Source organism: Miniopterus natalensis, chromosome 8 (assembly GCF_054644295.1).
Source record: "Miniopterus natalensis isolate mMinNat1 chromosome 8, mMinNat1.hap1, whole genome shotgun sequence".
In the NCBI taxonomy this organism is placed as follows: domain Eukaryota; kingdom Metazoa; phylum Chordata; class Mammalia; order Chiroptera; family Miniopteridae; genus Miniopterus; species Miniopterus natalensis.
In genome coordinates, this window is record NC_142088.1 from 23,111,847 (window position 1) to 23,136,951 (window position 25,105).

Sequence of the window (25,105 nt, forward strand, 5' to 3'; positions counted from 1 at the left end):
TTACTACTGTCAGCTTATTAGGAATTCCTACCTCATTTGTTTAGTAATTTGTTTCATATTTATAAATGAAAATTTACAAAGAAAAAAAATCACTCGTTTATATTAGCTTTATTATTCAAGCAAAAAATATTAGCCCTCTTCAACAAGCTGACTTGTCCCAACTTTAGAGATTTAATTAATTAAAAATGTCTAGTGTATTGTTAGGAAAAAAAGGTCAAACTTTTCACAACATGGGAGAGGAACTAAAGCAAAAGTAGAAAATATCACAATAAAGAAAAATGAACATGATACACAGATGTCAACCAGAGCTGGGCAGGGAGCGTTTAATAGTGTAACACAGGTCTCTCTAAACCACCTGCAGGAGATGGTAAAAGCAGCAAGGCCAACTCCCATTTAAAAACCTATTAGAGCCCTGCCAGTGTGGCTCAGTGGTTGAGTGTTGACCCAGGAACCAGGAGGTCAGGGTTCGATTTTGGTCAGGGAACATGCCTGGGGTTGCGGGCTTGATCCCCAGTAGGGGTGTGTGGGAGGCAGCCAATCGATGATGTTTCTCTCTCATTGATGTTTCTCTCTCTAACCCTCTCCCTTCCTCTCTAAAAATCATTAAAAAAATATTTTTAAAAAAAGCATTTAAGCCCAGCAAGGTGTGGCTCAGCAGTTGAGAGTCGACCCGGGATCCAGGTGATCGGGGTTCAGTTCCTAGTCAGGGCACATACCCGGGTTGCGGCTCAATCAATGACTCTCATCATCGATGTTTCTATCTCTGTCTCTCCCTCTCCTTTCCTCTCTCTGAAATCAATAAAGATATATTAAAAAATAAAAAGCATTTAAAAAGAAACCTATTAAGAGTACAGTACACCCATATTCATAGCAGCATTATTTATTTATAATAGCTAAAATGCAGCAGTAACCCAAGGCCACCAATGAATGACTGGGTAAGCAAATTATGACATATACATACAATATAATATCAGCTTTAAAAAGAAAGGAAATTTTGACACATGCTACAACATGGATGAAACTTGGGGACATTACGCTAATAAGCTAGTTACAATGAGACAAATACTGTATAATTCCACTTACACGAGGTGCTTAGAGTAGTCAAAAACCATAGAAGCAGTAGAATGGTGGTTGCCAAGTGTTGATAGAAGGGGAATAGGGATTTATTGTTTAGCGGGCACAGACTTTTTGGTTTTAAAAGATGAAAAGTTATGGAGATGGATGATGGTGATGGTTGCACATTATGAGTGTATTTAGTACCACTGACTGTACACTAAAAAATTGTTAAGATGGAAAATTTTATCACAAATTTAAAAAATTATTTAAAACCCTGTTAAAACACATCCATTTGTTCAAATATATGCTGGCTGGCTGCTATATGCAGAATGCACTGCTGCTTGTACTCAACCCCCATGTGTTCCAAAGCAAATCTGAAATGGCTTGAAATATATATATATTTTTAAAGAATGACAAAAACAGACTGTCAGATGTATTCTTTAATAAATCTTACTAGTATTCTTTAAGGGACAGACACACAGATAAGTAGGCTACAGTGAAGAAATCATCTTATTTTAAAAAGAAAGTTAAGAAGCCACTAAGATATTTCCAGGTATTATCTTCAGTGATGCTTCTTATCTTTATTCTGGGACTCCAGGTAATATTCAGCCCCTACAGCCACCACAAATGCAGCAAATCCCCATTTGAATCCTTTTAATAATGCACCAACAAAGGAAACATTGTTTGCAAAGCCACCCATGTATCTCCAAGCTTCATTGCTAGAAGAAAAAAAGGGAAAATTATAATCACATATAAACTTATGTACATTCATTGAGTAAAATGCATTTAATTCACATCTTTCTAATAGACATAAATGCAACCTTATATAAGATAATCTAAGTGGACCACAATAGGAATCTTTCTGAGGTATAGGATAATTAGGTGTACATGCCCACATTTCACATATAAAATAGGTCAGCTGTGTGGCTTTGTCCGTACAAGTCATTACAGCATCACGGAAAGAGATAGTTAGAGGGTAATAATCTTTGCTTTGCCACTTATACTAGATTCACAACCTTTTAGGGTGGACAAGTTACTTAACCTGTCAGGGCCTGCTTCCTCTCCTATTCAATGATTAATATCTACCTTATAGTTTTATAAAGAATAAACAGGGTAATGTATGATATATTTTGGCACAGAGAGTATGTAACAATTGACATTATTATTACTATTAATAAATGTCCCTGTCATAGCAGCCTGTAGTTTAGAATACCGATTTCCTGCTCTGGCAATCATTCTTCTGAGTACTCTAAACACAGATGTAAACAGAAGTCAGAGCCCTCTAGTGAAAAAAGTCTTCTCTCACAGGCAGGGATAAGCGAGTGGGGGAACAAATGTTATGATGAACAAAAACCACTTAAATCTAAAAATCTGACTTACTAGAAAATATGAGAGCTAATCAAATATAATTTAGATACCAACACCAGACAAAGACATTAGAGGAAAACTACACAGTAATATCCTTCATGAACACAGACGCATTTTTTATATATTTTATAAATAAAATATGCAAATTACATATTTTTTATAATTTAAAAAAAATATGTTTTTATTGATTTCAGAGAGAGAAGAAGGGAGAGGGACATAGAAACATCAATGATATGAGTCATTGATTGGCTGCCTCCTGCATGCCCCCCACTGGGGATCCAGCCTGCTGCCTGGGCATGTGCCCTGACCAGGAATTGAACCTTGACCTCCTGGTTCATACGTTGATGCTCAACCACTGAGTCTTGCCGGCCAGGTCATAGATGCAAATATTCTTAACAAAATTTTAGAAAATTAAATTCAGGAATATACATAAAGGATAACATGTCATGATCAAATAAGATTTACTCAGGAATTCATGATTGGTTTAATCTTTGAAAATCAGTAAGAGTAATTCATCATACTAACAGAAGGAAAAAACCTCTGTAAACAAGCATCTCAATAGATGCAGAAAAAGCATTTAATAAATTTCAACACCCATTAACAACAATAACAGTAATAACAGCAACTCACACTAACCTAGGAATAAAAGAGAAATTCCTCAATTTGATGAAGGGCACCTATGACCAGCGCACAACTAAGATTATATTAGTGGTAAAAGACTGAATGCTTTCCCTCAACTAGGAAAAAGGCAAGAGTGTCCATTTATACCACGTTTATTCAACATTATACTAGCAGTGTTAGTACAATAATGCAAGGAAAATAGAAATTAAAAGTTTACAGATTGAAAAGGAAGAAGTATTGTATACAAAGTGATCACTAATGAAGTCAAGTCTAAGGAATCTGTAAAAAAAGTTAGAATTAAAAAGTGAGTTTAGCAAGGGAACATGATATAAGGTCAACATATAACACTCAATTGCATTTTTATATATTAGTAAAAAACAATTGGAAAATAAAGTTTTAAAATACCATTTAAAATAGTATAAAAATATGGAATAATTCAGGATAAATTTAATGAAATATGTACAAGACCTGTATAAAAGGCAATAAAACACTGCTGAGAAATGAAAGAGGATCTAAATTGCCTGTGGACTAGAAGATTCTACAGTATTAAGATATCAATTATCCTCAACTGAGCTATAGATTCAATAAGATCTCAATTAAAATCCAAGCGGTTTTTTGTAGAAACTGAAACGCTCAGTCTAAAATTTAAATGTAGCCTGGCTGGCATGGCTCACCAGCTGAGTATCGACCTGTGATCCAGGAGACTGAGGTTCGATTCCTGGTCAGGGCACATGCCTGGGTTGCAGGCTTGATCCCCAGTAGGGGGTGTAGAGGCGGTAGCTGATCAATGATCCTCTCATCATTGATATTTCTATCTCTCTCTCTCCCTCTCCCTTCCTCTATCTGAAATCAATAAAGATAAATTTAAAAATAAAATAAAATTTAAATATAAATGTAAATGCAAAGAACCTAAAAATAGCTTAAAAAAATGGAGATCTTATACAACCTAATTTGAAGGCAGTGTGGTATTGGCATAGGGTGGACGTATTGATCAGGATAACAGAAGAGAATCCAGAAACAGACCACACAGATATTGCCAATTGATTTTTGACAAAGGTATCAAGGTAAATCAATAGTGGAAAGATAGTCTTAACAAATGGTGCTGGAACAACTGGATGTCCAAATGCAAAATATTAACTTTCATCCTTACCTCACATGATATAAAAATTAACTAAAGCTAGGCTGATGTGGCTCAGCGGTTGAGCACCAACCTATGATCCAGGAGATCTCGGTTTGATTTCCAGTCAGGGCACATGCCTGGGATGCAGGCTCAACACCCAGTAGGGGGCATGCAGGAGGCAGCCAATGATTCTCTCATCATTGATGTTTCTATCTCTCTCTCTCCCTTCTTCTCTCTGAAATCAATAAAGACATTTTAAAAAACCAAAAAAACCCAAAAATGGATCCTATGCCTAAGTGTAAAAAAGAACACTATCAAAACTTCTAAAACAAAGCATAGGAGAAAATTTAGGATGCAAAAATCACAAACCTTAATAGAGAAAAAATGCCAGATTGGGACTCCATCAAAATTTAAAACTCTTTGAAAGGCATTATTAAGAAAATGAAAACATAAGCCACACTCTAGGAAAAAACATTTGTAAAACTTATATCTGATAAAGGACTTAAATATTAAAAATACAGACAGAACTCTCATAATTCAGTAAAAGAAGACAAACATCCCAGTAAGTGGGCAAAATATCTGAATAGCCATTGCACTGAAAAACAAAACAAAACAAAACAAAACAAAAGGCATAAATGACAAGCAGTGGAAAAGAATGTTATGATCATCAGTTTTCATGGAAACATGGGAATGCAAATTAAAATCACAAAGAAGTATAACATTCACTAAAAAGGCTAAAATGAAAAGACCTATAATACCAAATGTCGATGAGGACATTGAACAACTAAAACTCTCATACATTGCTGGTGGGAATGCAAAATGGGACAGCCACTTGGGAAAACAGTTTGACAGTTTCTTAATGAAAATAACCACACACTTATTATATGATCCAGAAATCCCATTCTTAGGTATTTACCCAAGAGAAATGAAAACATCATGTTCACACAGACTTGTATTTGAAGGGTAATTCATAATAGTGAAAAACTGGAAACAACACAAAACGCAATTAATTGGTGAACTGCAAACAAAATGAGGTATATGTACACAATGGATATTAGTCAGCAATAAATAAGGAACGAACTAGGGATATAAGTTAACAATAAGCCTAAGTCTCAAAAGCAGTATACCAAATCAAAGTGCCCAAAACAAATGACCACATACCATGTGATTCCAATTTTATAAAATTCAGGAAAGGGAAAACTATAGAGACAAAAAGCAGATTGATGGTTGCCAGGAGCCAGGAGTAGGATGACAATGAGTATGAAAGGGGCAAGGAGGAAATTTTTGGGATGATAGAAATAGACTATATCATGACTTTAGTAGTGGTTACATAATTGTATACATTTGTCAAAACTCATGGAATTAAACTTAAAATGGGTGAATTTTACTGTATGTAAATACATCAATAAAACTGACTTTAAAACTTCAATATAAAAAGCCATTTTAAATGATTTTTTAAAAAGTTTTTATTGCTTTCAGAGAGAGGATGGGAGAGGGAGAGAGAGAAAAATCAATGATGAGAATCATTGATTGGCTGCCTTCTGCACGCCCCCTGCTGGAGATGGAGCCCACAACCCAGGCATATGCCCTGATGGGAATCAAGCTGGGACTTTCTAGTTCATAGGTCGACACTCAACCACTGAGCAACACCGGCCAGGCTTAAATGATTTTTTTTTTTTTTTAAAGAAAATACATTAAAAAGTAACAGATAATGATTCTCTAGGATAAATTCTATCTAAATTATTTAATTATTCTTACCGGCCCCATGGATCCCTTAGTCCTCGTGCAGCCAGCTTCTCCTGTACAGTTTCTAATGGTGTCCCTTCTATCTTCCATTTTTTATAATCTGGAAGTTCCATTTTACTATGACCATGTTCATGTCCATGTCCATGTTCATGTCCATGGGCCATGTCTATAGGAAAAGGTTAACATGAGAGAGAAATATGCACATTGTAGCTATCAAAGAACCAAGTTTACAATTAATGTTTTAAGGTAAAACACTTAAAATTAATGTTTTAAAGAGAACCAATATAAATACTTGGAAATTCTGAGTTAAGAGATTTTATAAGACTAGTGTATGTTCACAGTTAGGAAATACACATATATAAAATATAAAAAAGAAAAATAATCAATAATCCCATCACTTAGAGATAACCAGTTATGTTTTTCATTCCTTTTTTCATTAAAGTAACAGCAGACATTTATTGGGCCCTTTGTGCACTAAAGTGCTTTACATGTATTAACTCTGTTACTTCCAAAACAACTCTTTGAAGTTAAATTATGATTATTATTTCAGTTTTACAGATGAAGACAATGAGGGTACATGAAGGTAACTTTCTGAAGCTAACAAAAATAGTAAATGGTACAACTCGGTTTTGAACCTTGCAGTTTGGTTTCAGAGCCCTTGTTCCTAATTTCAAAGCAATACTATTCCCTTCCTTTTAGTCCTTTCACAATGCATAGGTATGCATAATGAAGATGTTTTACATACTAGTTTGTTATTACTTTCTTTAGATGATCCTGTTAAGATGCAGCATTATTGTGTTTGAATACGTATGTTCACATGAACTTTTTCTGTAAAGAGCCAGATAGTAAATATTTTAGACTTTGTGGACCAAAAGGTAAAAAATCAAGGCTATCATATAGATACTTACATAATGAGAGAAAACAAATTTCCACAAATATTGTATTGATAAAATTCAAAACATAATAACTGAGTATAATTTTTTTTGTAATACAGCTCTACTGATGAGAATAATGGAATTATTTTGGGGGGGATAACATTTTGCTTAACTAGGGCTTAAGGTTTAGTAGTCCTTAATATTAAATTGATTGCACATGTTTGTAAAAACCATTCTTAGCTGGATGGCCTGTACACAAAACAGGCAATGGGTTGAACTTTTTAAAAAATGTTTTTTAAAATTGATTTTTTAGAAAGAGAGGAAGGGAGAAAGAGGGAGAAAATGTATGCACCTCGATGGGGGACCAAACCCACAACTTGGGCATGTGCCCTGACTGGGAATTGAACAGGCGACCTACTAAACCCACAACCTGGGCATGTGCCCTGACTGGGAATCAAACAGGCGACCTTTTGGTGCACTGGACTACACTCAACCCTGAACTACACCAGCCAGGATGGCAATGGGTTGAATTTGGCCTGCAGGCTGCAGTTTGCTCACTCCTGAACTAGAGTAACAGAGACCTTAGAATCCTTTTTAATTGTTAAGTTTGTTTTCATAAATAAAATATGTCCTCAATAGTAATATAAAGACTTCAGTTTTACTAGCATCATTTTTATAGACAATTTAAAAATAAACTTCAGCTCATTGTGATGTGCCTTCCACTTTCACACCCAGGTGGTGAGAATGTGACTTAGCACAACCACTCTGAAAAACTGTTTGACATAACCTAGAAAAGCTGAACATTTGAATACCTTATGGCCTAGCAATTGTACTAAGTATATAATACTCAAGATCTGCACTGTCCAATATGGTAGCCACTAACACTTCAATGTGGCTAGTGCAGCTGGGAACTAGACTTATTTAATTTTAATTAATTTAAACTTCAAAATGGATTCTCAAATTAGTTATTGGAAAATTTAAAGTGTATTTCGAACAATTTGGGTATACAGATTTACTTTATCAGCAGTAAATTTGATAAAATATAAACATAGATCATGTGTTTATATTTATGAAAACATCATACAAACATATTCTGCAAGTGTAAAACACATAAATCTTGAAGACAGTATAAAGAAAACATAAAATATTTAATTAATAACTTTTAACACTGATTACATTTTCAAACAATATTTTGAATATACTGTTAGAAATATATTAAATTAATTTTGTTTATTTTTACCTTTTTAATATGGTTAAGAAATTTAAAATTACATATGTGGCTTACATTATATTTCCATTGGACAATACACTGCTCTAGAGAAACTCTTGCATGTATAAAAAAATACATTTTATAAAAATCTTTTTAAAAAACACATTATTGATGCTAGCCCCAAATTGTAAACAACCCAAATATCCAACAACAATAACAGATTAATTAAGAAATAGGAAGCTTTGGAATATTAGACAATGAAAACAACATGCAACAGTATGAATGAATCTTACAAATGAGAAAGGGGTGAGTTATTAAAAAATACATACACTTAGATCCTATTAATATAAATTGAAAGACCTAACGATTCATTTTTTAGGAATTTATCATAGATGGAAAATTAAAGTAAAACAAGTGAATGCTTATCACAAGTTAGGATAGTAGTTACCCGTTGGTGGAGGAGATAAAATCAGAGCTCCACAGGGAGATTCTAAGACAGTGTTTTTCAACCTGTTTTTTCTCTTTTTTAATCCTCACCCAAGGATATTTTTCCTTGCTTTTTAGAGAGAGTGGGAGGGAGGGAGGAGGGGGAGACAGAGATACAGAGAGAGAAACATCGATATGAGATTGGTTGCTTCCCACACGTGCCCCAACCAGGGCCGACAAGGAATGGAACCCGAGACTCTTCTGTCCGGGGGCAGAGGGTCTAACCACTGAGAAAACCTGCCAGGGCTCAACCTATTTTTAATTCTTGTATGCCAAAGGAGCTTTTTTGGGCAGTTGTTTTCCTTATCACATTCTCACTTCCCGCCCTTAATGAAAATTTAATACCACAGATACATTGTATATATGTTTATGTACTACCACTTTTTGGAAGGTCACAAACCATTGTAGTATCTAAGATTTTTCACACAGCCCTTCCATCCTCTCAGAACCAATCTTCACCCGAAGGTCAATCATTTCTGTTGAGAATGCAGGATCTAAGTTATTGGCAATGCTTTATTTCCTAACCTGAAAGGTGTTTACACAAGTGTTTGCTTAATTATAATTCTTTAAAAAATACTTATGTTTTTTACACCCTTCTGTTATGTATACTTCACAGTAAAAAGTAAAATTAGATAAAGTGATAAATTATGCCAAGGACTCAATGACGGGTGATTACTTCCAGTTCAGAGCTGTTCAAACAAGAATAGCAAGGAAATCAGTTCCACAAAAAAAAAACAAAAAACCCCAAAAAACCCAACCCATATAATCATATGGGTTTTAAAAAGCTTTCTACCTATGTTTGGAGTGAACATGTGAGTTTGGTGAAGATCAACCTCCACTAAAAGGGGCTGCAATTCCTAAGAAGGAAATAAAGAGGATAATACCACTTACATTACATGTAATTTTATGGCTTACCAAAGCTTTCAAGTATTTCCTCTCATTTTAAAAATTGTGGATACTATAAGAACATTAGAAAATAAAAGACAAATTAATTTTTAGTGTCCCTTCCAGTCCCTGCAATTTTCAAATAGTAAAATTTTTGGAATAAATCACTCTAAAAATGGATGTGATTTTGTACCCTGCTTTTTTTCACGTTAACACTGTGTCAAAAACATTCATAGTGGAAATATCTCACTTAAAACCATACAGATTTGTAAGGCAGGCATTACAATTAATCCTCCTTCACAAATTTACAATTTGGGGACTGTTCTTCTTTTATGCAGTTCAAAGGTAAACCAAAAAACACGGGACAGAGGGTGCTGCTGGTGGCAGAGTAGGAAAAAAGCATCTGGCCTTAATCACCACAGTAATCCTCACGGTATGCTTTTACAACCGCCCCTCGTTACCCCAGGACTTCTCTCCGGCTAGATCTTTGACCTCCTGTCCTCTGGAGTTACACACCCTCATCATCCTTCTTTATTTAGTCTGTATCTTTCTAAATTCCCCAGAAATAGAGTCTCATTCTTATTCCCAGTCGAGAGATCGCCCACCAATCTCTAATTTACCTGACAGCAATCTGACCTCTCAGGACATTCAATATTCAACCTCCAGCAGGAGCCAACCGGAAACAGAAGTTGTCACTTCGAGGACCTTCCGGCAGGAAAGCCTCACCGAGGCCATAGAACGTTCCGGTACGTTATGGACCAGGTGGGGATGAAGCGAGGGAGGCTGAAAGTCGACATTTTCCCCGCACATCTGTGCATCCATAGTCTAACTACAATAAGAGAAATTGTGGAGGACCGAAGGGCGGGAAAGAGGCGATGTTTTCCTTGTTTGGAGACCGGAATCCTTAGGCACTGCACAGAGGGGCGGGCCGCGGACACGCTGCAGCCAATAAGTGGGGCTGTTGTTAGAACGTGGCCTCACCCAGTGGAAGGGCAGGTTGTTGCGCTGCAGCTGGCCGGCGGCTGCGGGAGGCGGTGGCGGTGAGGAGCCGGAGGCGACGAGTGACAGGTAAGCGGCAGCGCGGTCTTCGGGGGACACGGGGGGCTACGCCAGGAGGGATTTGGGTCTCCAGCCGCAGGAACTATAGAGGGGATCTGACGAGGATGGTCTGGGAAGGTGGTGGCCGGAGTGTTGGTGGTTCCGGAGCCTTCCGTGGACCAGGTAGCCGTTCGGGAGGTCGTGAGGAGGAGAAGGCAGCTGAGGCGGGTGGGGGCTGAGCCCTGGGCGGCGACGCGGGGGCCTAGGGCGTGCGGGGCTGCGGTGGCGCCAGCCTGGAGAGGAGGGAGGCGGGAGCAAGACGGTGTCATGAGGGCTGGAGGAATTCCTGGCGCGAAGCTCGGAGAGAGAAGAGGACGCGGCATTGCAGGCACCTGAGAGAAATTCTAGGCATCACTTCTTCTTAGGGCCATTGCTCGGGATGGGAAGGGGGGAGCGGAGAAGAAAGATATTTACTGGCGGTCAGATCCTTGAAAGTCTTTGTAGCTATGTATTATGTAACCCTCGGCTGTTATTTACCCAAACAACTAGGTTGTCTCGCTTGGAAGAGGTCTGGTGACCCATTGGTGTGTCAGAGTAGTTTCTCCCTGGGTTCGAGGGCTCTCCCCCTGCAGGCTCCGTACGCGTAGAAGCGGGAAGGTTAGAGCCGTCGCGAAGACCTACCTCATCCCGAATACGGGCTTGGGTCGAGAGGCTCATTGGTTCGCGATCAGCGTGGCCAGGTTCACGTTTTGTAGTTAGTGAATTTCTCTGTCTTGAGGGTTAAGGCTGATTACAAATACTTTTTTTTTTCTAATCTTCAGGAAAGTGGAAAGCCTCAAAAATCTATAGTGGAAGGTAAGTGCAATACGAAAACGACTAGAAATTTCGTTGTTAGATTTTTTTTTTTTTTTTTTTACTCCTAGATGTTGTGAATGTTAGAGACTGTGAAAATAAGGTGGTGGTTTGAATGGGGAGGGGGGAATGCAAAAGTAATCTTTTAAGTAATGGGTTCTGTAAGTCTGAGAAACTAGTCATGGGTTATTTCTTAGGTTTAAAAAAGTATGGTTCTTTTAACCTCTCTGACCAAGGTAAAATGTATTTACAGACATAAATAACTGAATTATCATGTTTTTTCTGAGTTTTTATAATTCACTGTTTGCACAGTGAAATGTAGGAATTTCATTAAGTATATGTTATGGAAGGGCAAACTACTTCGTTTTATAAAAACTTGGTTTTATAACTCACTGGAAAACAGTTTTAAAAGAAGCATTATAAACTGCTAAAATGTAAGCTGATCGAAATGTTGCCTTTAACTTAGAAGATAAGGCCTAATGCAGTATCAGCAAGTATACTATAATTTTCCTATTTCTATTACTAATTTATATTAGTATGTCGTAGAACCTAAATTTAAAAAATCCTTTATTTGTATAAATATCATTTGGTAAGGAGAGATGAATCATTAGAGTTTGTTTTTTAGTTCTGAAATGGAGTACTGAGATGTTTATTAGCGCTTCAGATAAAAATTTTGACAATTGGTATTTCATTGTATTTTTACTTTTTGCAAGAATAATACTATGTCAGTCACAAAGAATATTTCTGCTTCTGTTTTAGTTACAGTTCTGTAGTGCGAGTACCTGTGAACAAATCTGCTTTTATGTAGGGTGGTGTTTTTGTGTGTGTGTGTGTGTGTGTGTGTGTGTGTATATGTGTTTCTTATTATGTAATCAGCCTACCAGAGCTGTCAGTGGCTGATTTTTAATGGCCAGTAGGTGTCATTGTAGAATGCAATAAAGTTGAATAATTGTGTAGGAAATTACCAAGTGATTTAAGAAACACTAGTCCAAATTAAAATATAATAATAATTGGCTGATTATTTATACATCCTTAGAAGTCCATTTTTCTGACACATTTCAGTATTGGAGCTGTTTATAAGAAATTTGAAACAGTGGCTATAAAGAAGTATAATCATTTGCTCTAAATGGACCTTGAAAGCTTGTTTTTAAATCCAACTCTTAAGCAATCTTCACATGCAATAGATTTAGTTTGATTGTTTTTAATACAAAGTTTTGGCATCTTATAGTAGTTTATTTAGTTATAAAGTGATTAAGATTTTCAGCTTGACTGATCTTTATAATAGAAAAACCAATGCTACATAATAAAAAAAACTAAAATGATAAAATATGGGCAGAAAGTCTCCAAACAAGTTATCAGATGCACAAAATAGTACTTTGTTATTCTTCTTTTAATGCAAGAACAGAGGAATTTTTTGTGTTTCAGTGTCTGTGGCTTCTTAGTTTTTTTGATGTCCAGAATAGCTTCTTTTTACATTTTTGTCTGGCTAGTAGACTACGTGCTTTTCTCAGGATGATGACCTGAACATTTATCATTGTCTAAAATGTGATGCAGTGGATTCTGGAGGGAGTTGGCACAGAAAGCTCTGAAGGTTGCTTTACAACCCGTTTCAGTACAGCCTCTTACCTGCAGAGCCTTCTGTTGAGCTCTTGTCACTTTGTGCACTTCTCCTTTTGTCTGCTATTGATAAAATGTTAAAAATAGAGTTGGACCTAATTCAGAAAATCTCCATGAAAGTGGACAGTTTTATACACACACACATACACACACTTATCAGAATAATCTGGAGTTTTTCGTTAAAGGTACATACACATATCTATTATATCATTTCCACTTCCCTTCAGAATCTTAGTGGTAGGGAGAATATGAAGGGAGGTAGATATACATATTTTGAAGAAAAAAATCCCCTAGATTATATGGTTCACCACTGGCTTTCACTTTGAAATCATTGATCTAACTCAAGGCTGTATTACTTGTGATATGAACCAGTAACTAACTGTAGCTTTTGCTTGAGAGAAAGGGCTACCAAATCTGCCAATATTTTTACAGCTCAATAAATTTTCACCATTTAATGTCATAGCTGGGATAGATTTTCTAGCCAGGAGCTAAAGTTGCCAGAAATAAAAATTGTGCTGAATGTTTTGCTTTGGATTAGTTTTTACTTGACATTTAGCTGCTTTCCATAAACCAAGCTAATTTCTTTCATAATTCAGACCTGTGTTAATTTGCACAGATATTTACTTATATCTTGTTCTCTCAATGTGCCTGGAGGCTATCTAATTCTAGAATCAAACTGCAATTGGAAAATAAGAATTGGCAGATTTCTCGATTAAAGGTCGTTTTGCAATATTGCCATAATACAAAGAAGATATACATTTAGCTTTTGCATAAACATTCTCTCAATAATATATAGTAAAACTTGGAATTGTGAATGTATTGACTTTAACACAGATCCTGTTTAGAAATTCCTAGTTCATCCTTATGAATTCTAGACTTTTTGTTTGGGTATCTATCTGCCATGAAGACAAGTACTAGAAAAAGTAAAGGAGTAGAATTTAATTTTGGAGAAAGGAGTAAAAACTCAATTATGTAATATATTAAGAGGTGTGACTGATTATTTATAGAATTATAGTTCTTTCTTGGTTTGAAATCTAACTGCCAGAAAAGTAGTCATAAAATATGGTAAGTGGCACCAATTTATTGAATGGAAAAGCATGGGTTACAAAATAGTTATTTGTCTATTTGTAAAACACTGTACTCCAAAAAATATTAGAATCAGATTTTTTACTGAACCCATCCATGCTTCCTGAGCCCCCTTTCTGCTGCTCCCCATTCTGGATTCTCCTCTGGAAAAGGCACTTCCTTCTGCCTTCAGTCCATTCTGCCCCAGTCATTGCATGGGGTCATCCACCTGGCTGAGTTTGCTTAATAAGATTTCCTTGATGAAACATTTTAAAGAAAAAGCTAAAGAATCCTAGCCGGCTTAGCTTGGTGCTTAGAGCTTAGCTGATGGACTAAAGGGTCTTGAGTTTGAGTCCAGTGAAGTAGGCACTACCTTGGTTGCAGGCTCGATCCCCAGCCCAGGTCAGGGCGCTTGTGGGAGGCAACAATCCATTTGTCTCTTTCACGTTGATGTTTCTCGCCGCCCCCCCTTTCCACTCTGTCTGAAAAGCAACTGAAAAAATATCCTCCAGTGACGAATAAAAAAAGAAAGGAAAAGAAAAAGTTAAAGAAAAGCACATCTAATCTAATAAACCATAGATTAAACAAAATAATTGGGCCCGGCCGGGCGTGGCTCAGCAGTTGAGTGTCGACCTAGGATGCAGGCGATCGGGGTTCAATTCCCGGTCAGGGCACATGCCCGGGTTGCGGGCTCTATCAATGACTTTCTCATCATTGATGTTTCTGTCTCTCTCTCTCCCTCTCCTTTCCTTTCTGTGAAGTCAATTAAGATATATTTTAAAAAAATAAATTAAATAATTGGGGTTTTGATAGGATTGCATTGAATCTGTAGATCACTTTGGGTAATATTGACATTTTAACAGTATTAAATCTTTCAATCTATGAACATGGATGAGTTTTCATTTATTTATGTCTCCTTTAGTTTTATTTACCAATGTTTTGTAGTTTTCATTATACTGGTCTTTTACCTCAGTTAATTTCTTTTTTTTTATTTTAAATATGTCTTTATTGATTTCAGAGAGAGGAAAGGAGAGGGAGAGAGAGAGATAGAAACATCAATGATGAAAGTCATTGGTCGGCTGCCTCCATCTGGGGATCGAGCCCACAACCCGGGCATGTGCCCTGACCAGGAATCTAACCCCGATCACCTGGGTCCTAGGTTGATGCCCAACCGCTGAGCCATGCCTGGCCGGGCACCTGGGTTAATTTCTGAGTATTTTATTTTTGATGCTATTGTAAATAGAATTGTTTTTATAATTTCCTTTTCATATTGTTTATTCTTAATATATGGAAATGCAACTAATTTTTGTGTGTTGACTTTGATCCTGCTACTTGTGAATTCGTTTATTAGTTCTAACAGGTTTTGTTGTTTTTGTGGAAATCTGTAGGGTTTTCTACATAAAAGATCATAATGTGCAAACAGGTGATTTTGTTTTCCTTTCCAATTTGGATGCCTTTTATCTGTTTTTATTGCCTATTTACTCTGGCTAGGACTTCCAGTACTATATTGAATAGACATGGTGAAAGCAGGCATACTTGCCTTGTTCTTGATCTTACAGGAAAAGCTTTCAGTCTTTCACTGTTGTGTATGATGTTCTCTGGGTTTTTCACATATGGCTTTTATTATGTTCAGGTAGTTTCCTTCTAGTCCTAGTTTTTTTTACTGTTTTTATCGTAAAAGGTGTTGAATTTTGTCACATGCTTTTTGTGCATCAATTTAGATCTTTATGTTCTTTTTCCCTTTATTCTAGTATATTACGTTTTTTAAAATGTTGAACCATCCTTGCATTCCAGGAAAAAAAATCCTACTTCATCATGTTATATAATCTTTATTATATGCTGCTGAATTCTGTTTGTCAGTATTTTGAGTATTTCTGTGTCAGTGTTCATAAGGGATATTGGGCTGTAGTTTGTTTGTTTGATTTTTTTCTGTAGTGTCTTTGTCTGGCTTTGGTATCAGGGTAATGTTGGCCTCATAGAACAAGTTAAGAGGTGTTCCCTCCTCTTCAGTTTATTGGAAAAGTTTGAGAAGGATTGGTATTAGTTCTTCTCCATGTTTGTTGGAATTCACCAGTGAAACCATCAGGTTCAGGGCTTTTCTTTGTCAGATTTTTGATTACTGATTTAATCACATTACTAGTTATAGGTCTATTCAGATTTTCTTTCTTTTTTAATTTATTTTTTACAAGTTCATTCTTTTTGCTTATTTTTTTTTTAATTGAATTTGTTGGGTTGTATATTTTCTGTTTCTTGCTAATTTAATCTTGGTAAGTTTTGTGTTTCTGGGAATTTGATAATCCAATTTGTTGGTATACAATTGTTCATAATACTCTTTATAACACTTTTTATTTCTTTATTTTTAAACATATCTTTATTGATTTCAGAGAGAGGAAGGGAGAGGGAGAGGGAGAGATAGAAACATCAATGATGAGAGAGTCATTGATCAACTGCAGCCCGCAATCTGGGCATGTGCCCTGATCGGGAATCGAACCCTGATCGCCTGGATCCTAGGTCGATGCTCAACTGCTGAGCCGCGCCCGGCTGGGCAATAACACTTTTTATTTCTGTAGAATCAGCAGTAATGTCCCCTCTTTCATTTTTGATATTTGTTATTTGTGTTTCCTCTCTTTTTTTCTTAGTCCATCTAACTAAAGCTTTGTCAATTTTGTTAACCTTATCAAATAACCAGTTTTTGTGTTTTTTATTTTTATTTTCTCTATTGTTTTCTGTTCTCTATTTCACTTATCTCTGTGCTAATCTTTATTATTTTCATCCTTCTGCTAGCTTTGGGTCTAGTTTATTCTTTTTCTAGTTCCTTAAGTTGTAAAGTTAGGTTGTTGATTTGATAGTTTTCTTGTTTTTTAATGTAAGCTTTTATATCTATAAATTTCTCCCTTAGCACCACTCCCACACCATCCCATACATTTTGGAATATTGTGTTTTTTATTCTCATTTGGCTCTAAGTATTTTCTTATTTCCATTGTAATTTCTTCTTTGACCCATTGACTGTTTAAAAGTGTGTTGTTTCATTTCCTCAATCTTGTGAATTTTTCCAGTTTTCCTTCTGTTGATTTATAATTTCATCCCATTGTTGCCATGGAAGATACTGTGTATAATAATACCTGTCTTCTTAAATTTGTTGAGTCTTAATTTGTAGCCTAACATATGATCTATCTTGGAAAATGTTCACTTCAGAGGAATGTGTATTCTGTTTTTGTCTTAACTTTCAGTTACATATTTGTCACTTTGAATATTTAGTAAATTTTTATTGTGTGCCAGACTTTTTGTTTGAAAGATTCAGAGACAATGTTACCTTGCAGACAGGGTTCCCATTTCTTTCTGTGGCTCAAATGAGTGAGGGGCTAATTACCTCCAATTAATCAGGGATTGAGCTGTTTTAAAGCTGTGTTAAAGTTTAATAAAACTCAGTTTTCCTACCATTTGCCCTGTTGGGTTTTCTTGTGTTTTTGTTTTTTTTTTAATTGAGAGCCTAGTTAGTATCTGTATCCTTAGCACTGAAAGATTGTCAGAGATCTATCTCTACAGAGGTTCCCAGCATAGCTCTCAAATGTGCTTACCTGCACTGCTTCAAAACCTGGCAGTTGCCTTAGTGGTTCCTAATTCCCAAGGTACAAAAAGATAGAGTCTCCTTGACATGAAGTGCCCCTTCCCAAAGGGGCAACTGGTACAAGTTTCTTGTACATCTTTCCAGAGATATTCTTAGTCCTTTCCAAGTTTTTCCTCCCACTGCTGAACTTCTCATGAAAATAAAAATCTCATGTGATAATCCAAAATGTAAGAGATAAAGTCAGCTGCTGTGGTTGGAGTAGGAGGTTCTGACACATCTTTGGTTTGGAAAAAAATTGAATTATAATTATAATGTGATTAAATTTCAAGAGAATTTTATTGATGTATTTTTTCTGTTTAAAAAATCACATTTTGTTAATGAACATATTTTAAAATGTTAATTTTCTTTTGATGTTTTAGATTTAAAAACATAATGTGATCAGCAACTATATGAAAATAATTATCAATTTGTGACAAAAGTATACCTTTTGCAATTTGAAAATGATTCTCCCTGATCAAGAAGCCTTTAACATATTTTTGTGCCAAAAATTCAAGGAATAGCATTTTCTGTGTTCTTTTTAAAAATGATAACATTTTCAGTTCTGTGGGACTCATCCAAAATGATTTTATAGTCATTGATACTTATTATTTAAGCTTGGTGTTACACTGCATATTAAAACTTTAATGATTGCATGTGTGTGTATTTGTGTATGATATCACTGTACTAATGGATTCATAGAATTATTGTATGGAAATCTTAGTTTTATAGATTATTCAAGTGAGGCTCCAGAAAATTTAAATAACCTACTCATGGTCTTGCAGATAATTAATGACTAATTTGAAACTAAAACTCAGATTTCCTTTTAAATTTTTTTTTTTTAAATTAGGTTTGGTAATGGTGCACAAGTATATGCTAGTTATTATAGAAACTTTTCAGACCATAATTATTTCTTAAATTAGATAAATTATATTATAAATGTCTTACCAAAATTGTTCTTCTTTGTATTACATTCTTGAGAATGTGTCTCAATTTTTACTGATTTCTGTTTTAATTTTTTTATAGAGTTGGAAAATATTTAAGTCTCAACAAATGAATTCCACACTTGAACTCTGCCACATCCCTGTGCCACCTCCTCCTTTAGAAAACCGATCTTAAAACAAAGGTAAAAATTATAGAATTTAACTTTTTAAAGGATAAAGAATTAATTTCCCATACAGTTAGACGTATTAGAATTTTTGTTACTCTTTGGTGGGTAGCTTCTATTAAGCAATTTACCCAGGAGACTTGAAATAATGATCTTAATTAATGCCTTTGAAATTTACTTTTCTTCTTAAATCTTCACCTGAGGATATTTTTCCATTGCTTTCTCAAAGGGAATGGAAGGATGAGAGAGAGAAACATCAATGTGATGAGAGACACATCGAATGGTTGCTTCCCGCACTTGCCCTGACTGGGGCAAGGGATAGAGCTCGCAACCGAGACAAATGCCCTTGACTGGAATTGAACCTTGGAACCTTTAGTCTGCAGGCCGACACTCTAACCACTGAGCCAAACCAGCTAGGGCTGAAATTTACTTTTAAAAGTGGTGTGTGTTTTTTAAATAGTTGTGTCTCTTAACTTTTTTGTTGTCTAAACTTTACAGTTATTAATTTATCAAATTTACTTGGCATAACCATATCATATGGCTACATCTAGATCTGTGCTGTCCAATAGAATTTCTGTGATGATGTCTATGTTCTATATCTGTGCTGTCCAATATGGGAGACACAAGCTACATTTAGCTGAATAGCCACTTTAGCTAGTGGCTACGGTATTGGACAGTGTAGCTGTAGGTTTTTCCTTAGAGAACTTGGTATTTACAATAACAGCACATTTTAAGTGCTTAAATTTCAGACTTAATCTAAATAGTTGTTGACCTAGTTTGAAAATTTCCAATAGCAAAATTCATTTTTCACTATCTCATGTGTTATCCTAATACTTGTGTAGCTTTGTTTATCCAATAGTTTTCGTCCACTAGAAACTGATAAGAGCAGTTATCAGTTAGTCTTGCTCACTGATGTGTTAACTTATTTAATTTTTAAAAAATCAAACAAACCAAAAAAAATCCTTTGACATAGGTACTTATGTTGCATAGAATAAAATGCACAGTAAGCATAGTTCTATCATGAAATTCATTTTTAGGTGAAGAGCCAGGTTTTCAAGAGTTTAGTACCACTTAACTAATTGATATTTGAAAGGGGAAAAAGAGAATTCTGACAATGACTTGAAAAAAAATCATTGTAATAAGTGAAGGAACCTGATAAAATGAAGGACACTGTCATTTGGATATGTAGTTGTGCTCTATTTTGTGAAGTTATTTTTAAGAGCCTCATTTCTTCAGCAAGAGTTTTTAACATGGGATTCCATATCTACTTAATGGCTTTACTAGATCTTTGAACTCCCTAAAGTTATTTGAAAAACTGTGTACATATGGGCATTATATTTATCTTTTTCTGAATTAAGGCTTCTTAGTTTTGTTTGGGTATCAAGGGGGGGGGGCTGTGAATTTCTGCTTTTTCCCCCTAAAAGGTTAAAAACCAATATTGGCTGGTGTGTCTCAGTTGGAGCCTTGTCCCAGTATACCAAAAGGTCTTGGGTTTGATTCCTGGTCAGGGCACATGCCTGGGTTCTAGGTTCAATTCCTGGTCCAGGTGCATACAGGAGGCAACCAATCGATGTTTCTCTCTCGTTCCCTCTCTCTCCCTCTAAAATCAATAAACATATCTTGGGTGAGAATTTTTTTTTAAATCATTAAAAAAAAATAGGTTAAGAACCATTGCTTTATATCTTGTATATTATGATTTTATATGTAGGGTTAGTTTATCAGTTCTTTTTTTTTTTCTTACAGTTCACTATGGAACATTTCAAACCTGTGACAAAGTAGAGAAAATAGTGTAGTGAAATTTGAGTGTCGATAACCTTGATTACTCAGTTTCAGTGGTTATCAACTCATCATGGCCAGTCATATTTCATCTATACCCATTGTACTGTCCTTTTTTGGCTCTCCCTTCTGTCCTTGATTATTTTAAAGCAAATTCCAGACATCATTTCACTAATAAATATTTCAGTGTGTATCTCTAAGAGATAAGCGCAATTTTTATTTAGTTTTATATTTTAATCTTCACCCGAGGAGATACTTAGGGAGAGGAATGGCGGGAGGGTAAGGGAGAGAGAGAGAAAAATATCAATTGGTTGCCTTCTGTATGCTCCCACACTGGGGAACCCACAACTCAGGTAGGTACTCTGACTGGGAATCCAACAGGCAACCCTTCAGTGCACAGGACAACACTCAACCAACTGAGCCAGTCTGGCTGGGCAATAAGTGCTATTTTTGAAAACTATGATACCAGCCCTAGTCTGTTTTGCTCAGTGGTTAGAGTGTTAGCCCGTGGACTGAAGGGTCCTGGGTTTTGATTCCAGCCAAGGGCACATATCCCGGTTGCAGGCTCAATCCCCAGCCCCTGATGTAGCACGTGCAGGAGGCAGCCAGTTGATGTCTCTCTCATACTGATATGTCTCTCTCTCTTTCTACCCCTTCCACTCTCTCTGAAAGAGCAATGGAAAAAATATCCTTGGGTAAGGATTTAAAAAATTAAATTAAATTAAAATTAGAAACTATGATACCAGCCCGGCCGGTGTGGCTCAGTGGTTGAGCATTGACCTATGCACCAAGAGGTTGCTGGTTTGATTCTCTGTCAGAGCACATTCCGGGTTTTGGGCTCAATCCCTAGTAGGGGGCGTGCAAGGTGGCAGCCAATTGTTCCTTGCTCATCAATGTCTCTGTGTCTCTCCCTTCTTCGTCTCCGTTCCTCCTCTCTCTTTAAAAATCAATTAAAAAAACCCCATGCTAACAAGAAAAAGAACAAAAATGACTTTTAACAAAAGCCAAAAAACTATGATACCATTGTCAAATATAAAAATAACCTACAGTAATTCCTTAATTTAATACCATTAAATAACCAGTGATGCTCAACTTCCTCCACTTGTGTCATGCTATTTTTAATTGTTTGAAGCAGGGTCCAAATAAGATTCATACTTTGCTTATTGATTTTCTTTTTACATCTCTTAATCTGTGGGTTTCCCTACCATCTCTTTTTTTGTTGCAACTTATCAGTCTGTCTTAAAAACGTTTGGTATTTGAAAATACACCTTTTTGGACTTTTTGTTTACATAGTACTTGGTAAAGTGCAGTATATAGGGATATTTTTAAATCCTTTTGGAATTGAGAGGAGAAATTAGAAAATCTGGTTTCCTATTTTTAGGTAGAACTTTAGTGTGGAATTTTACACATTCTTAGGAAATGTTGTCCTTTTAATAAAGGAACTTTCATTTGCTTTGAAGACACTTTACTCCTCCCCCAAGAAGATCTTTATTTCTTCTAGTTTTTACCTTTTGAGCCCAATTAAAAACCAAAACTTTTTATTATTTTTCTCACTTTAAAAATAATACATACTTAATTATTTTTTTATAATTCAAAGTTGTATAATATAGCCTCAGTAATCCTTCCGTCAGAGGTAGACACTTAAAGTTTAGTGTATACTATATGCTTCCAAGCTTTTTTTTTTACATTTTATGTAGTTTTACAAAGGAGTTATAGTTTACATACTATTGTATGACTTGCTTTTTCTACTTGGACATATTTTCATTTTAGAAAACAGAAATCTACCTTCTTCAAAGGCTTTATTTCATGTAGTGTATATACATTTATAATCCGTTTGCTGAATATATGACCCGTGATTTCTAGCTTTTCTGTCTTTGTCATTTATAATTTGTTACATGGTCTATTCTATGATGTATAACTTATTTCAGTTGTATATTTGGTAAAAAGTTCTAGACACCGACTGTGCATTTGTCTTGGGTAATGTGCATTTCGATTTCACTCAATAGACTTGTTTTTGCCACCTTGAAGTATAATTGTTGGGGAAAATATAAAAGCATTAGGAAAATAGGTTTCAAATGTACCGATAAAAATAAAACTTTCTGTAAAAAATTTTAGTTTGAGTTCTATTCTAAAATTAAGCCTCCTTATCTACAATATGTACTAGATGAGCTACTACTTTAGAGAAAGGCACACATCATTTACCTTTGGTAGTTTCTGTAAGTAGTTATGCTATCCTCAATTCTGTTCTTTTTCTGTTCAGAGATAAGTGTAACAGAAGGTAGAAGAAGATGCTGGGATCTGAACGTGGTGTTGTGGAAGAATGGTTATCAGAATTCAAGGTAAATTGGATTGGGGATAAGAATATGTCATATGATTGTATATGTCAGTAATTCAAACAATGAAAAGGTGTTCTTTGGAGAAACTGAAATATTATGATGTGAAGTGGAAATGGCAAAGTATGAAATAACGTTTCTATAATTTGCAACTCTTTAAAAAGGTACTAATGTGAATAATGACTAGATAATATATAAAAATGAAAATTGTTAGGATTGGTGAAGGGAATATAAATTTTAAAATATTTCAATAAAAGGGGAAGCCTCCAATTTTACTTATTTTTTAAATTTATCTTTACTGTTGAAAGTATTACAGGTGTCCCATTTTTCTCCCCAATTGACCCCCTCCACCTTGCTTCCACCTCTTCCCCACGCCTTTACCCCATTATTGTCTGTGTCCATGGGTTATGTATATTTGCCTATAACTTCTTTGGTTAATCTCTTCCTACCCTCTACCTCCCTTCCCTCTTTCCTCTGAAATATGATCGTTTGCTGCATACATCAGTGTCGCTGGATCTATTTAGTTTGTCAGATTCTTTTGTTCATTAGCTTCTTCTCAAAGAAGACCCTTCAACATTTCATGTAGTACCGGTCTGGTGGTGATGAACTCCTTTAGCTTTTTCTTATCTGTGAAGCTCTTTATCTGACCTTCAGTTCTAAATGGTAGCTTTGCTGTGTAGAGCAATCGTGGTTGTACTTCCATGTTTTTCATCACTTTGAATATTTCTTGCCACTCCCTTCTGGCCTGTAAGGTTTCTGTTGAGAAATCAGCTGACAGTCATATGGGTGCTCCCTTGTAGGTAACTAACTGCTTTTCTCTTGCTGCTTGTAAGATTCTCTCTTTGTCTTTAACCTTTGGCATTTTAATTATGATGTGTCTTGGTGTGGGCCTCTTTGTGTTCCTCTTGTTTGGAACTCTCTGTGCTTCCTGAACTTGTAAATCTATTTCTTTCCCCTGGTAGGGGAAGTTTTCTGTTATTTTTTCAAATAGGTTTTCAATTCCTTGGTGTCTTTCTTCCCCTTCTGAAACCCCAATAATACAAATGTTGGGCCTCTTGAAGTTGTCCCAGAGACTCCTTATACTATCTTCATATTTCTGGATTCTTTTTTCTTTCCTGTCTTCTGGTTAGGTGTTTTTTGTTTCCTCATATTCCAAATTGCTGATGTGATTTTTAGCGTCCTCTACTCTACTGTAGATTCCCTGTAAACTATTCTTCATTTCAGTGCAGCCTTCATTTCTGATTGGTACTTTATCATGTAACTGATGATCTCACTAGTTTCCTTAATAGCCTTACTAAGATCCTTGAGCATCCTTATAACCATTATTCTGAACTCTGTATCTAGTAGCTTGCTTGGTTCTATTTCATTTAGTTCTTTTTCTGGAGATTTCTTCTGTTCTTTTTCTTTGTGACATGTTTCTTTGCCTCCACATTTTGGCTGCTTCCAGGTGTTTGTTTCTATGTATTAGGTAGAGCTGCTATGTCTCCTGGAATTTGTAGAGTGGCTTTGTGTAGTAGGTGTCCTGTAGGGCCCAGTGGCTCAGCCTCCCCAGTCACCTGAGCTGGGCCTTCTAGGTGCTCCCTTGTGTGGGCTGTGTGCACTGTCCTATTCTGGTTGAGCCTTGGTTGCTGTTGGCATCACTGGGAGAAACTGACGCACAGGCCAGTCGGCTGTGAGGACCAGCTGCAACTACAGGCAAAGAGTTGCTATGCTGGAGACATCCCTATGGAGCAGGATTTACTTCAGTGGGGCCTTGGCGTTCACCGAGTCTGCCCCTTGAGTGTGTCACTCGTGGATGTGGTAGGGTTGTAATCCAGTGTGGTCAAGTCTGACCACCAGGTGCACTGTCTCTGGGGCCTCCCGGGAGGTGCAAAGTCAGCCTCTGTCAATGCCTTGCCCAGGGCCACCCAGCATGAGCTACACAGCAACCTGTAGTTGGCTGCTCCTTGTGCTGGGCTTGGAGGAGCCCAGGAGAGGCCAAGCTATGAGCCAGTGCAGGCTGCCACTTGTGCCAGACCTGGGGCAACTTATCAAGACGTATGGGGAACGCTGCTGCTTGTTTGAGAGATTTTAGGAAAGTCCTAAGCATGGGGCTCAAGAGACCACTTGCATAGAAAAGCCCCTGGAAATGGCCTGGATGAGCTTGCAGGTGGGGAGGGATGGGGTCTCCTGGAATCACCGGGAAGGGGCCAAAGGTGTGAGTCAGATGCTGGCGATTCAAATATGGTGCCTGCCAGCCGGCTGTTTGGTGGGAGGACTCACCAGAGGAGCTATGGCCTCTGCCAGCTCTTCTGTCTGGGAGGAAGCTGCCCCTTCACCTCTCCCCAAATGTCCCAGGTTCCTTT

General features: G+C 36.5%; 2 protein-coding genes across 5 annotated transcripts in view; one reads left to right on the plus strand and one right to left on the minus strand.

The window, feature by feature from the left end:
- Positions 1-1,481: 1,481 nt before the first annotated feature.
- Positions 1,482-10,232, minus strand: NDUFB3 (NADH:ubiquinone oxidoreductase subunit B3). The gene is made up of 3 exons (XM_016208831.2): positions 9,988-10,232; positions 5,924-6,077; positions 1,482-1,775 (listed from the first exon to the last, which is right to left on the minus strand). The coding sequence occupies exons 2-3, from the start codon at positions 6,073-6,075 to the stop codon at positions 1,619-1,621; spliced, it is 309 nt and encodes a 102-aa protein (XP_016064317.1). The 5' UTR covers positions 6,076-6,077; positions 9,988-10,232; the 3' UTR covers positions 1,482-1,618.
- HYCC2 (hyccin PI4KA lipid kinase complex subunit 2) overlaps positions 10,080-25,105 on the plus strand; it is a 52,944-nt gene continuing 37,918 nt past the window's right edge. For 3 of the 4 annotated variants that reach the window (XM_087819671.1, XM_016208825.2, XM_016208827.2), the window contains exons 1-4: positions 10,396-10,435; positions 11,227-11,260; positions 18,570-18,669; positions 22,688-22,766. In XM_087819671.1, the coding sequence (XP_087675797.1) occupies positions 22,716-22,766 (51 nt within the window). In that variant the 5' untranslated portion in view covers positions 10,396-10,435; positions 11,227-11,260; positions 18,570-18,669; positions 22,688-22,715. Of the gene's footprint in view, positions 10,114-10,395; positions 10,436-11,226; positions 11,261-18,569; positions 18,670-22,687; positions 22,767-25,105 lie in introns of those variants that run through there. The other variant, XM_016208826.2, reaches the window with a different exon arrangement.

Bases quoted from the DNA above. Each gene is read 5' to 3' on its own strand.
- NDUFB3 (XM_016208831.2), bottom strand. From the start codon at position 6,075: ATGGCCCATGGACATGAACATGGACATGGACATGAACATGGTCATAGT. The intron at 1,776-5,923 runs GTAAGAATAATT...TTTTTCTTCTAG, and splicing joins CTAAGGGATCCATGGGGCCG to CAATGAAGCTTGGAGATACA.